Source organism: Vombatus ursinus, unplaced genomic scaffold (assembly GCF_900497805.2).
Source record: "Vombatus ursinus unplaced genomic scaffold, bare-nosed wombat genome assembly UNPS02014798.1, whole genome shotgun sequence".
Classification (NCBI taxonomy): domain Eukaryota; kingdom Metazoa; phylum Chordata; class Mammalia; order Diprotodontia; family Vombatidae; genus Vombatus; species Vombatus ursinus.
The window spans coordinates 24,874,774-24,888,915 of NW_020954576.1; the positions used below are offsets into that span (position 1 = coordinate 24,874,774).

At 42.0% G+C, this 14,142-nt stretch overlaps 1 protein-coding gene across 1 annotated transcript in view; it reads left to right on the forward strand.

Annotated features, from left to right (window-relative positions):
- Positions 1-548: 548 nt before the first annotated feature.
- LOC114049824 (protein lin-9 homolog) overlaps positions 549-14,142 on the forward strand; it is a 75,870-nt gene continuing 62,276 nt past the window's right edge. The window contains exon 1 of the mRNA XM_027871242.1: positions 549-688. Within this exon, the coding sequence (XP_027727043.1) occupies positions 610-688 (79 nt within the window). The 5' untranslated portion in view covers positions 549-609. The remainder of the gene's footprint in view (positions 689-14,142) is intronic.

A 14,142-nucleotide genomic window follows, 5' to 3' on the forward strand; every position in this document is an offset into this window, starting at 1 on the left:
TCAAGGAGACACTGGTGCTTGCTGCAACAAAGCGAGAGCCATCCGGGTGTCACCGGAGCCGTCATCTCCTCCTTCCCTCCCTGGCCCTATCCCGTGGGGGGGGAGGGGAGGCGAGCAGGAGGAAGTTAAGGCGTAAACAGGGTCAGGCTCAGCTGCCAGTGGAGGAGTGCGGCGGGCGGTGTAAATGGGGGAGGTCCCAAGCAGGCCGGGCCACCTGCACAGAAACGTAGACTTGTAGTAGGGCATCCTTGGCCTCGGGGTCGCCGGGTCTGTCCCCCTTTCCTACCCTTCTTCCCTCCCCCACCCACCTCCTGGTTCCCTAGCAGTGCTTGCAACTGCAGCCTGGGGCCGGGCTGAGGGAGCCCAGGGGCGGGCGGGCTCGCGCCGCGGGCTCCGCTTCCCTGCCCCCTTCCCCCCCCTTCCCGGGGCCAGCGCGAGGCCTCGCGCGCCCGCCCGCGCGCCCTCTGCGCAGCGCCGGGGTATCACCGCGCGCGCGGGCCAGGCCGCGAGCCGGGGGAGCCCGGGGAGGGAGGGAGAGAGAGGGCGAGCGGGAGAGCGAGTGAGCTCCCTCATTCGAACCTCCCTCGCAAAGGCTCTCTCCGCCCCACAATGCACCGCGGCGGGCAGCCTTTGAAAAAGCGGCGCGGCTCATTCAAGATGGCGGAGCTCGACCAGTTGCCTGACGAGAGTGAGTAGCACCTCCAATCGCCCCCCTCCCCCTCCTCCCCGCCGGCTGCCCGCCTCGGGGCTGCCCGGGCCCGGACGGGGGGCGGAGGCCCCTGCCCCGCGCCCGATGGGCGTGCGGGCTGCCGGACCCGCCGCCCTCCCCGCACCCCGGGGTTACCGCCGCTGCCGTCGCCGCCTTTGTTATGGTGTCTCTGGGTGTTGGGTTGTGTTGTTGTGAGAGCGCCGGGGCCGGAAACCGAAAGCCCGGGAGTCCGGGCTGCTCCCCCCTCCCCGCCCCGGCCCCGAGCCGGGGGGGCGGGGGGGCATTCCCGGAGGCAGCCTCCTAAGACGTAGTTGTGGAAGTCACCGGTCCCGCGGCCGGGGCAGGGTCGGTCTGGGGCGGCCGGTGGGCGCTGCCCCCGCCCTGGCCCCCTAACCCGCATCCTGCCCCGGCCCCCGCCATAGTCTCTTCAGTCACCCGTGACTCCTCCCTTCGGGCTCCCCTCCCCACCTCGCAGCAGCCTCGGTGGGGTGGCCAACCCACTGGAAACATTTCCGTGTCAGGGCCCTGGCCCCTTCCCCTGGGTGTACAGGTGGCCCTCGTTGCCCTCCCCAGGTGACACAGGTATCTAGACAGCCCCTCACCCATCCCCATCCTAGACACCCCGCTGTGTGTACGTGGGTCTGTCGAGAAGAATCCCAGAGTTCTATGTCAACATACAGACATGGCCAGCGGGGCATACATGACAGCCACATTGTATCTATATGCAGGTGTCCTCCTCAGCATGTTCACTTCACCTTTTTCAGTTGAGTTGTTAAGCTAAGACATACTTGGATTTAGTGAGGTATACACATTGATGCTATTTATGCCTACTTCTAATACAATAGTTACAAAAAACTAATTACCAAGGGGACCTTGTGTACTTCACATATTGAAATAGGCAGAATGTTTTAATTCATAAATTCCTTTTGTAAATAGCCTATGTTGCTGTGTTGATATAGTTATGACACTGATAAATGTCATCAATTCAGTTTGTTACAATTACAATTCCTGAAGGATTTTTTTTTTAAATGTTGGTCAGTTAGCATTTATTAAGCGCCCACAATGTGCCAGACACTTTGCTAAGAGTTAGGATACAAAGAAACATAGTCCCTGCTCTCAAAGGGCTCACAGTCTGATGGAGACAACATGCAAACAAGCTGTGTGCAAATAAGTTATCTACAGGATAAATCAGAGATGATACAGTCTCAATCACTAGTAAAAACTCACAGTGCACAAGGCAGTTGGATGTGAGGCACAGGAAAGTGTTTAATGTCTTTTTTTTCTTTGGGTGGAACTTTAGGTTCTTTATGTGTTTATAGAAAAGACCACAGATCTTCTATGAATTTACTCTCCACTAAAGTGATATCAAGAAGTTAAATTAGTAAAAATTGTATCAGTGTCTCACATAGGTTTTAAAATCACCGCAGACAGGACCTCGATATAGTGCCATAGCACTGTCAAAGAACTTTTTTAGGTCTTTATTTAAGTAATATATCACCTGCATTACCAGGTCTTCATTGTGATCCAGATGTTCTAAAATAAGGGAATTTTTAACCTTTGAAAATATTGTATTTTTCTCTAAAGCTGATATCCTCACTGGTATTTTTGTGTTTCTTTTAACCCCTAATTTGCTGTTCTGTGTGTGTGTGTGTGCACGCGCGCGCATGCATATACAAACACATATACACATATGCTGAAAATGAGACCTATTTCCATTTGGATTAAGTTAATTGATGTGTTGTCATTTTATGCCTTCAACAGACAAATGTATATTGAACATCTTATATATGTCAACGCACTTTGCTAGAGTGGGATGCAAAGACATGTAAAGCATTGGTTCTTCATAGAATCATGGATTGTCAGAGCTGAAGGACAGTTTAGAAATCATCTAATTCAGTTCTTTAATTTTACAGGCAAGGAAACTGAGGCCTAGAGATAAAGTGACTTAAGGTCACATAAGCAGTTAGTAGCAGAGCTAGGGATTGAACCCAGGTCTTCTGACATCTACCTGTAGTAGTCAGAGAAGTATATTGGAAAAGAATTTATCAAAAGCATATGTATATACTGTTTATAAACATATACATACTATATTGTAGATTATGTAGTTTGATTATATAAAGATTAAAAACCAGAGTAACTTAAATTCATATAGAAAAAAATTCTGTGTGAAACATGGCAGTGGCTGAATTTGACTGCCTTCTAAGGTAGGATAAATGGTATGTTCTTCATACAGCATTGGAGGACATTGGTTAAATCTTTATAGGAATTGTAAATTGTATGAGATTACTAGTCTTTTGACCCATGAACCTTGAAGGTTTCTTCATCTGTGAAGTAAAAGGATTGGACTAGAGATGATCTCCAAAATTCCTTCTAGCTCTAAAATCCTATGATTCAAGCTAATGCTTTTTCCATGCCATTCTTGACCTTAAGGTGCTTACAATCTAATTGAAAAGACAGGATATCTATAAGAGCATAATAATATGAGGTACTATCTGATAAGTGACATATTGAAGGCAATTTGAAGCACAGCCCATTTCCTTTTTTATAGACCTCTTTTAATTGACTCTTACGTATTACTCATAAAATAATGAAAGTAATACTAAATCAATGTAAAAGACTCAGCTGAGAAATTTAAATTACTTCAGCCTCAGATAAATATGAGCTATGTAGGATTCCACAATCTCCCCTGGTCTCTGTCTACGTTTATCAACTATAGCCCTTTACTTTTAATTCCATCTTTTATTACCCAAGGTGTCATTATTTTGGCAGCTAATCATTTTGTCGTTGTTCAGTTGTGTCCGATTGTACTCTGTGACTCCCTCTGGGGTTTTCTTGGTAAAAATATTGGAGTGGTTTGCCATTTCCCTCTCCAGCTCATTTTACAGATGAAGAAACCGAGGCAAATAAGGTTAAGTGACTTGTCCAGGGTCACACAGCTAGTAAGTGTGTGAGGCCATATTTGAATTCAGGAAGAGGAGTCTTCCTTACTCCAGGCTTGGCGCTCTATCCTACTGATCCGCCTAGCTGCCCCAGCTAATCATACTTAACATTTATCATCAAAAATTGAATAAAAGACTGAGCCTCTATGTTTCTATTTGGAGTGCTACCTGAGTTCTTTAAGTACCAAATGTTCATTTCTATGGTTATAGAGTTACTTCAATACTTGAGTGGATCTCATTGATATGAATGATCCCAGAATTGTTGCATATCATAACCCACACATATCCTCTCATCTTATGTATTTTTCAATGTATATGATAAAAACATTTTTAAAGACTTTTCTTTGCCACTTCATTAAAATTTTTTTTCCTAGAAAGAGCATATATTTTATTTTGGAATCATGTAAATATTAGCTCTACTACTACTAATAAACTTTTAGGGAAATGGTCACACTGTACTTAAGTGACAAGCAGAGAATATAAGATTTGGCAGATAGAGAAACAGGTTATTCCAGAAGTTAAAAAAGGAAGGGAAACATGCATTTTAAGGAGAATAATCAAAGAAACTGCAAAGATTGGACTGATAAGAGTAAGAAAGGTAAGATAGTAAGGTCCTTATATCCAAGCCAAAACATTTCTTTGCAGATTTACCTCCTGCTCTTTTCATGTGAACTCTCCATTCCAACTAAGCCTGTCTTTCTGTCTCTTAATCACACCGTGTTCATTATTTTCTGCTTTGCTCACACTGTTTCCTTCACTTTTTATATCTCCCCTCCACCCCCACTCTCTTTTCTGCTTATTTAAACACTACCTGTGCTTGGCCTAACTCAACTACTATCTCATTCATTCATTCATTCATTAACAGATAGGTATTTATTGAGAATCATTGTGTACATTCCGTTGTGCCAAGTCCTGTGACGAATATGAAGAAGCGTAACACAAGATCCCTGTTTTCAAAGTGCTTACAATAGAATCACGTATATATTATTACCAAGAGAGAAAACTATAAACATATAAAAAGTTAATTGTCAGTATTACACGTGACAAGACAGCATATGATTAAATGCAAATGAATGGTAAGTGTTAAAACTCCTAAGATGGATGAACTGGTATATTCTGCAGCGGTCAAGGAAGACTTTATAGTGGAAGCAGGATCTGAGTTGGATGGGAAGAATTGGTATGTGAAGAGAAGAAGGCACAGGGAATTTTGGTCCGGGGAAGCGGCATAAACAAAGATGAAAAAGCTCATGTGTGAGTAGGCCAATCTGTTTGAAAAGGAAAGTTCTTGTAGGGGAATGGAATTGTAGCATTTTATAGCTGCAGGGAACCTTGGAGAGGCTATTTTAGTTCAATCTTGTCATTTTACAGATGATGCACTGAATCTCAGATAGGTTGTGCTGTGTTAGACACATCGCTACTTGGTAATGATGTCATAGATTTACAGCTAGAAGGGACCTTAGAGATCATGTAGTATAACCCCCTCATACAAATAAGGAAATTGAGATCCAGAGAAAGGTGACTTGCCCCAGTTTACCCAGGTAGAAAGGTTACAGAGCTGGGATTTGAACCTAGGACCTCTGACTCCATACCTACTGTTCTTTCCATTGTACTACACTACCTTTCTAGTATGATGCACTCCTTTCATCGGGCAGGACACTACCTATAAAGAATTGGTATTTTTCCAGAAGGGCTGATTATAAGGAAAACTCTATTCTGGCCAGTCAAAGCAAGGTATCAATTTCGTCTTTTCCCTTTGTAATAGAGAAATGCCCGCTACTGTACAAAACCCAAATCCCAGGATGATAGGTACCCAAAATATTTGGAGTAGACTTTGTGTGAATCCTGGCCAACACTCCAGCCCAAGAAAGGAGTCTTGGTAAGTTAGTAAATATCAGGGGGCTTCTAATCCAAGAAATCCTGTCATCACTGGAAGCTAGTTTCCTACCTGGAACAGCTAGGTGGTACAGTGGATGGAGTCAGGAAGACTCATTTCCCTGAGTTCAAATTTGGCCTCAGACGCTTACTAGATGTATGACCCTGTGCAAGTCACCTAACCCTGTTTGCCTCAGTTTCCTCATCTGTAAAGTGAGCTGGAGAAGGAAATGGCAAGCCGCTCCAGTATCTTTGCCAAGAAAACCCCAACCGGGGTCTCTTAGAGTTGGTCACTGCTGAAAAAATGACTGAACATTAGGAGTTTCCTGCAGTTTACCTTTCACTCTGGGTTGACCTATCCAGTTTAGACATTTACATGTATGACCCGGAGATGCATCAGAAGCCCAGCAGAGCAGAAGCTATCAGGGCATCATAGATCTAGAAATAGCCGGAAAGGACCTCAGAGGCTATCGAGTCCAACTCACTTATCTTACCAGTGAGAAGACAAAGTAGTGCAGCAGTGCAGTGCACTCAGGAGAACAGTAGATTTGGAGTCAGAGACAAGTGATTTGCCCGGGGTCACACAGGTAGCCTGTGACGGGTAGGATTTGAACTCAAGTTCTCTGATTCCTGAGTCATCCTTGATTCTGTGATGTATTGGGAGGGACATGCACAGAGACACAGATTGGTAGAAAAAGAGAGACTGAACGATAGGAAGGAAGGGAGACAAACAGAGGAAGAAGGGGAAGAAATTGTGGAATAGAAAAAGAAAAATAGGAAGGAAGGGACCACAGAGAGAGGAGCCCAGGCCTGGGCAGATATTTCTTGAAGAGGCAGGATTCTAGGTCTGGCTATTTAGAGGCTACTTAATAATTCCTAGGAGTTCCCATCTGAGGTTCATTCTCAATGTCCAGAGATTTCCCAGTTCAGGCTTCCCACCATCTTCTGAGACTAATCCCTGACCCCCAGACTCAGGCTGGTTTAGGGCTCCCTTTTTGAGCTCCCCCATCTAGATCCTGAGGATACAAGTGAGGAAGCTACCCCTAAAGCCTGAGTTACAAAGGCTCTTTAGGAATGTGGTAGATTGGAAAGGTAAAATACCTGACTGGGTTAAAGTGACTTCAGGTCATATCATTGGACCTGTATCTGAACAGAAATTCTAGTGTCTCTTATAAGTGATCATCTAATCTCTGCTAGAATGTCAATGAAGGTAAACCTACTTTCTAAGGTAGCTGATTAAATTTTGGGACCACTATAATTATTAGTCAAGGCAACAAGTCACTATAACCTTACTGTGCGCTCTACTACCTCCACAACTCGGTTCCTTCCTAGGCTTTCTAACTCTGGCACTGACTAGACTCCTTCCTTCCCCTTTCTTGACTTCTTGGTGAATCAATTCAATTCTACACTGTCTTCTCTTGAATCCCTTGCCCTGTTACCCTGTTGCCATACTTTGCCTGCCAAGTGTTAACCTAAGATTATTCCCACCATCCTGATTTCACTTGCTGCTGAATGAAGCTGGAGAAAATCGTGAAAGCACACTGCTTGGGTCCACTATAAGTTTATGTTACATAATCTCAACTGAGTCCTTGCTGCAGCAAGGCAATCCCTTAAACCTTACTAATAAATTCACTAACCCACTCAATATACAGCAGCTTTTCCAAACCTTTTCAGCCTTCTTCATGGTTTCTCTTCCTTTCCCCAGCTGAGAACAATGAAAAAACTTGATGCCATTTGGGGAGAATTCTGTCTTTTCCCCTCCTCATTTCATTTCACTCAGGTGCCTTCCACCACTATCTCCTTCACCTCAGTGTCACATGAAGAGACTGAGGTCTTTCTTAGCCAAAGCAAAATCATCTGCATGCACAAATGATCCCATTCTATCCCATCTTCTCTAACAAATTGACCTTTATCACTTCCACTCTTTCATTAATCTTCATTTCTCCCTGTCTATTGGCTGCTTCCTTGCTGCCTCCAAACATTCCTATGTCTCCTCCATCTTCAAAAAGCCCTCACTTGACCTTTGTCCATCCTTGACTATCATCATCCTATAATATTCCTCATTTTTATGGCTAAACTCCTGAGAAGGCCATTTACAATTGATGCCTCCATTTCCTTTCTTCTCGCTCTCTTAACTCTCTGTAGTCTGGCTTCTGGCTTTATCATCTAATTGAAACTCCTCTCTCCAAAGTTACCAATGATCTCTTAATTTTCAGATCTAATGATCTTTTCTCAATCCTTATTCTTGACTTCACTGTAACATTTGACACTATTGATCACCCTCTTCTCCAAGATACTCTCTCCTTTCTAGGTTTTTGTGACTGCTGTCTCCTGGTTCTCCTACTTGTCTTAAATGCTCCTTCTCAGTCTTCTTTGTTGGATCTTCATTCAGGTTGAATCCACTAAACCCACCCAGACTGTCCCCCTACCCCCACCCCCAACCCTACCCCCAAGGGCTTAACTACCTCAAGATATTCTTTCTCTCTCAGGTTTGTATCTCCCTCTATACTATTTCTCTTGGTCATCTCATCAGCTCCTGTGGATTAAATTATTTTGCTGCAGATGGTTCTAAGTCTGTTTGTCCAGCCCTAACCTCTTTTCTGTCCTCCAGTCTCACATCTCCAGCTGCCTAATGGGCATCTCAAACCCAAAGTCCCATAGATATCTTAAACTCAGCATATCCAAAACTGAACTCATAATCTTTTCCCCCAAATCCTCACTTCTTCCTAATTTAACTATTACTGTTAAGGGTACCATTATCCTCCCAGTTGCCCAGGTTTATCACATAAGTCAACCTCTACTTCTCATTCTCTCACCCTCCAAATCCAATTGGTTTCCAAGTCCCACTAATTCTACCTTTGTAGATGACCCTTTTGCTGGGTCATCATCCATGTAGCTTCAAAGTCCAGTTCCAGGTCTTCTTTTCTCTTTTTTTTCCCCTCATTGCTTTCTCTTGGTGATCAATTTCCATGAGTTCAGTTCTCATATCTATGTATATGATTCCCAAATGAACATGTCCATCTCTCTTCTATCTCTTTGTCATCAGTCCAACATCATCAGTGATCTGCTGGATATCTCTACCTGGATGTCCTATGGACATCTCAAATTCAACATGGCTAAAACAGAACTCTTTATTTTTTCCTTCAAAGCCCATCCCTGTTCCTAATCTCCCTATTTCTGTTAAGAGTTATCAAATCCTTTTAGGCATCTAGGTTTTCAGCGTTGAGGTCACGTATTCTTCCCTCTCATATGTAATCAATTGCCAAATCTTATTGATTCTACTTGTACAACATCACTTGCATCCATCCCTTTCTCTCTACTCACATGACTGCCACCCTGGGTCTGACCCTTTTGATCACTTACCTGGTCTATAGTAGTAGCTTCCTAATTGGTCGTCTTATCTTCAGTCTCTTTTCTCCAAGCTAGTTGATATTCCTCAGTAAGAGAATGACAAATCTGTGCTTTAAGAAACTCTATTAGCTCCCTATTTAACCTTTTTAAATAAAATATAATATTTTTGGCATTTAAAACTTTTCAAGATGATTGCTTGATACATTGGAGAGATGGCTTTGGAGTTCAGGACTAGTTTTTAATCTCAAGTTCTGCCCCTGATTTCTTGTGTGACCTTGGCTGAATCACTTAATTGGGCCTTGGTTTCCTTGTCTTTATTTTTTGGCTAGGCAATGAGGTTAAGTGACTTGCCCAGGGTCACACAGCTAGTAAGTGTTATGTGTCTGAGGCCAGATTTGAACTTAGATCCTCCTGAATCCAGGGCCGGTTCTGTATCCACTGCACCACCTAGCTGCCCCTTCTTTGTCTTTAAAATGAGGGTATTAAACTAGATGACCTCTGAGGGCCCTTCTTCCCACTCTAAATCTATAATCCTTACAGATTTACTTTATATTACCCCTTCTCATGCACTCTGTGGTCCAAACAAACTGGCCTGTTTGCTGTCCTCTGTACAGTCACTTTTCTGCTCCAGACACAGATTTTCTCTTCTTCCTGCCCTTCTTCCTTACCTTCTCTTGGAATTTGTAGTTTTCTTCAAGGCTCAGCTCAAGTATCACCTCCTGCAGGAGGTTTTCCCTGACCCCTCCCCACAGTTCTTAATGCCTCAACTTGTATATTCTTCTCAAAATTACTTTGTATTTATTTCTTCTCCCTGCCCCAAGAATGTAAACTTCTTTTAGTGCAGGGACTGTTTTCATTGTTATTTTTGTTTCATCAGCATCTAGCATAGTACCTGTAGTACTATGTAAGTCAATAAGCATTTATTAATTGCCTACTATATGCCAGGCATTGTGCTATGCACTGGGAATACAAAGAAAGGCAGAAAATAAACCCTCCTCTCAAAAAGAACTCACAGTCAGAAGAGGAAAACAACATGTAAACAACTATGTATGAACAAGATAGATATAGGATAAATTGAAGATAATCTTAGAAGGCACTAAGATTAAGGAAAGACTTCTTGTCTAAAGGGATTCTTTACTTAATAAATGCTTGTTGAATTGAATTAAATTGAAAGCTCCCTCTACCAGTGCATATCAGCAACTCTTGTCTAACTAAGCCTTAGAGACCTGACCAAGGGTGCTCAGGTAGGCAGAAGAAAGTACTCAGAAACTGAGACTGAGAGGAGGTGAAGAGATTTGTCTAGGATCACATTGCTTGAACCCAAGTCTTTCTTCCCACTTAACTATTTTCCTATATCTCTTATGCCCTTTGTGATAAACTCAGTTTACAATAGGTGCCTACCCTTTCTCTACTCTTAACTTTCCTTTTAACCCCTTCCCATCTGGCTTCTGGCCTCATCATCCTACCACAACTGCTCTCTCCAAAGTTACCAGTGACCTTTTAACTGCCAAATCCAGTGGCCTTTTCTCAGTCCTCATCCTTCTTGATTTCTCTGCTGCCCTATTGATCACCCTCTTCTCCTTACTACTTTCTTCTCTCTAGGATTTTGGAACATCACTCATGGTTTTCCTCCTACCTCTTTGACTGATTGTTCTCATTATGCTTTGCTAGATGGTCATCCAAATCACACTCTCTAACCAAAAAAAATAGGAGTCCTGAAGAGTTCTGTCCTGGGCCCCATTCTCTTTTTAGTATACTACTTCACCTGGTGATATTAGCTCCCACGGATTTAATTATCATCTCTATGCTGGTGATTCTTAAATCTCCCTATTCTACCCATATCTATCTGCTGACTTGCGGTTTCACATCTCCAACTGTCTTTCAGACATCTCAAAACTGGATGTCCAGTAAACATATTTTAAAATAAGTTTTTATTGGCATTTTCTATTTCTTAACATCCCCGTAATTATTCCATGTATCTGTTATCCTTCCCAGAAAGCTATTCCATATGACAACTTCAGTAGACATCTTAAACTCAACATGTCCAAAACTGAGCTCATTATCTATCTTTCCTTCTAAAGCCTTTCACAATCCAAACTTCTCTGTCCCTATTAAAGACAACACCATCTTCCCAGTCCCCCAGGCTCATAACCTAGGTATTATCCTCTATTCTTCACCTCCCTATACCTAATCTGTTCCAAGGTGTGTTCATTTCACCTTTGCAACATCTCTCCAATATGCTGCCTTTTCTGTTTTCATACCACCACAATCTGGTACAGGCCCTCATCACCTCACACTTGGATTTTTTCAGTACCTTGCTTGTGGGTCAGCCTGCCTCATTTCTCTCCCTACTTCAATCCACCCTGATTTCCCTAAAGTGCTGCGTATTCAATAAACTCCACTGGCCTCTTGTCACCTCTAGGATCAAAATCCTCTGGCGTTCAAAACCCTTTATAACCAACCTCCTCACCCCCATTACCTATTTTTTTTTTAAGGGCAATTGGGGTTAAGTGACTTGCCCAGGGTCACACAGCTAGTAAGTGTCAAGTGTTTAGTCTGAGGCCGGATTTGAACTCAGGTCCTCCTGACTTCAAGGCCGGTGCTCTATCAACTGCATCACCTAGCTGCCCCCCCCAACTACTTTTCTAGTTGTGTTATGCCATATTCCTCACCATGTGTTCACTCTTCAATCCGGTAACACTGGCCTCCTTGCCTATTCACAAACAAGAAATTCCATTTCTTTACTCTAGCCATTTTCACTGGCTGCCCCAGTGTCTGGAATGCTTTCCCTCTTCTCTGCTTCCCTGTCCCCTATAAGAAACCTTTCCCAACCAGCTCCCCTTAATTCTAGTGCCTTTCCTCTATTAATTTTTTCCTATTTATGCTGTTTATAGTTTGTATATGTTTGTTGCTCATTTCCCCCCATTAGATTGTGAACTTTTTAAGGGCCGGGATTATCTTTTGCCTCTTTTGGTATCTCTAGCACTTAGCACTGTGCCTGGCATGTAGTGAGCACTTACTAAATATTTATTGACTGACTTATTGACTCCAAGGTCCACCTCTGGTATACTATATACTGCCTCTTGTCTTGACACAGAATAGGACTAAATAAATGTTTGTTGAATTGAAAATTGCAGTTTTTTTCAACCCAGGTATTTACACGGTCCCTAGTCAGTTTCATTTAATAAATTAGCAACGTTCCAAGATGCCTTGGAAAGAATGTTGTCTTTGGATTCAGGAAACTTGTGTTCAAACCACAGCTTTGCCATTTACTTTGTCATTTATTTCGGTGAACACTATCAAGTCATTTAAATCATTCTTGGCCTCAGTTTCCTCAACTTTAAAATGAGGCAGTTGTTCTATAAGTTCCTTTCCAGTTCAAAATCTAATCTAATAAATTGATCTACTGTCTCTTTTAACCTATCATTCTTTTTTTGAATTATGACTTCACTGTCATCTAACATATTAGCTATCAGCCCAACTTTTCCTCATCTGCAAATTTGAAAAGCATCTGTTAAGCAGTATAATGGAAGTAGCACTGGACTTTGACAGTCAAGAAGACTTAAGTTCAAATCCTGCCTCCCCCCCTTCTAGCTGTATGATCTTGGAAAACTCTCTTAACCTCTCTCACTTCAGTTTCTTTGTCTCTATAATAAGAATAGGAGACAGGAGCTGGGATTTCTTTGGTATAAGGGACTCAAAGGTGAAGAGAACTCCCTTCACCAATGTAGGTGGATACCTGCTCTGTAACTCATAGATTTAGTTGCCTAGAGCTCTGAGAAGTTGTGACTTTCCCACGAGGAGTCACTTAATCTCTAGAGTCCTTCCTTCACATAGAAAAATCGAATGAGATAATTTTTAAGCTCTCTGCAGAACTTTAAGCAGTATATATACAAGTCAGTTGTTCTTCTGTGCTTACCATGTTAAGCATGTCCCAACTCTCTGCTTGAATCAATGAACGAGGGTTTATTAAATGTTTACTCTCTATGTGCCAGGCACTTTTACTAGCTTTTGGGAATACAAAAAAAAAAAAAGAAACAATTTTTGCCCCGAATAAGTTTACTCTGTGATTCAGTGACACTGGACTCCTTACTGTTCTTCACACAAGATACTCCATCTCTGAACTCATTTTCATTCTTGACTCCCCTATGCCTGGAATGTTCTTTTTCTTCTTCTCCACCTCCTGGCTTCCTTCAAGTCCCAGCCAAAATTTCACCTTCTATGAGAAGCCTTTTCTGATTCCCCTTAATTCTAGAACCCTCCCTCTGTTGATTATTTTAAATATATCTTGTATATAACTTGATTGCACATAGTTGTTTTCATGTCTCCCACATTACATGGTGAGCTCCTTGAGAGGAGGGACTGGTTATTTTTTTTAACCTTTCTTTGTATTCCAGCCCTTAGCACAATGTCTGTCATGTAGGAGACATTTAATAAATGTTTACTGATGGACTATTAGGGGAAAAAACATCTAAATAAATAACTATATACAAAATAAATACAAGATTAATTTTTGGAGGGGGGTTAGAAGCTGGGAAAATCAGGAAGTATTCATTCAATATAAGTGTGAGACTTCGGTTTAAGGAATGAGAGACCAAAGGCTTGTAGACTTGGCCAAAATTTTTTCATTTTTCTTTCTTTTAAAAAATGTACCCTTTTATTACAAATTAGAGAAAAGTTTCAGACATTTCTGTTACAAAGAACAGAAGAAAAGTGCATATGAAACCATGAAACTATGTATAGTTTATTTTTTCTTAAAAGTATATTTCTAATTTAATATAGTAGTTACAGAACTGCCTTGTTTGTGCTCCTTTTGACCTTCCTTCTATTATCTGTATTTTAAAAATGATTCATTAACACTTTTTTTTCCTTCCTTTATTTAGTATCACTATTCCTACTCACTTTCAAACCTCTCTCCCTTTTCCCCCCAAAAAAGCTTTCCCTTGTAATAAATAAGTATGGTCACAGACAACAGATCTTTACACATTGACTGTCTTAAAATATGTCTTTCCTCATTTTTAGTCCATTACCTCTCTGCCAAGAGGTAGGAAGCATAATTCATCATTGTTCTTCTGGGGTTTTAACTGGTCGTCACATTGTTCATAGTTCTTAAATCTTTCAAAATTGTTTTCCTTGATAGTGTTGTAGGAATCATGAAGATTTCCTTCACAGACACATCTGAAAGAGGTGAACAACAACCATGTTGTAGTCATTAAATAAATGTTCTCTTGGTTCTTTTCACTTAACTCTGTACCAGTTCATGCAAGCCCT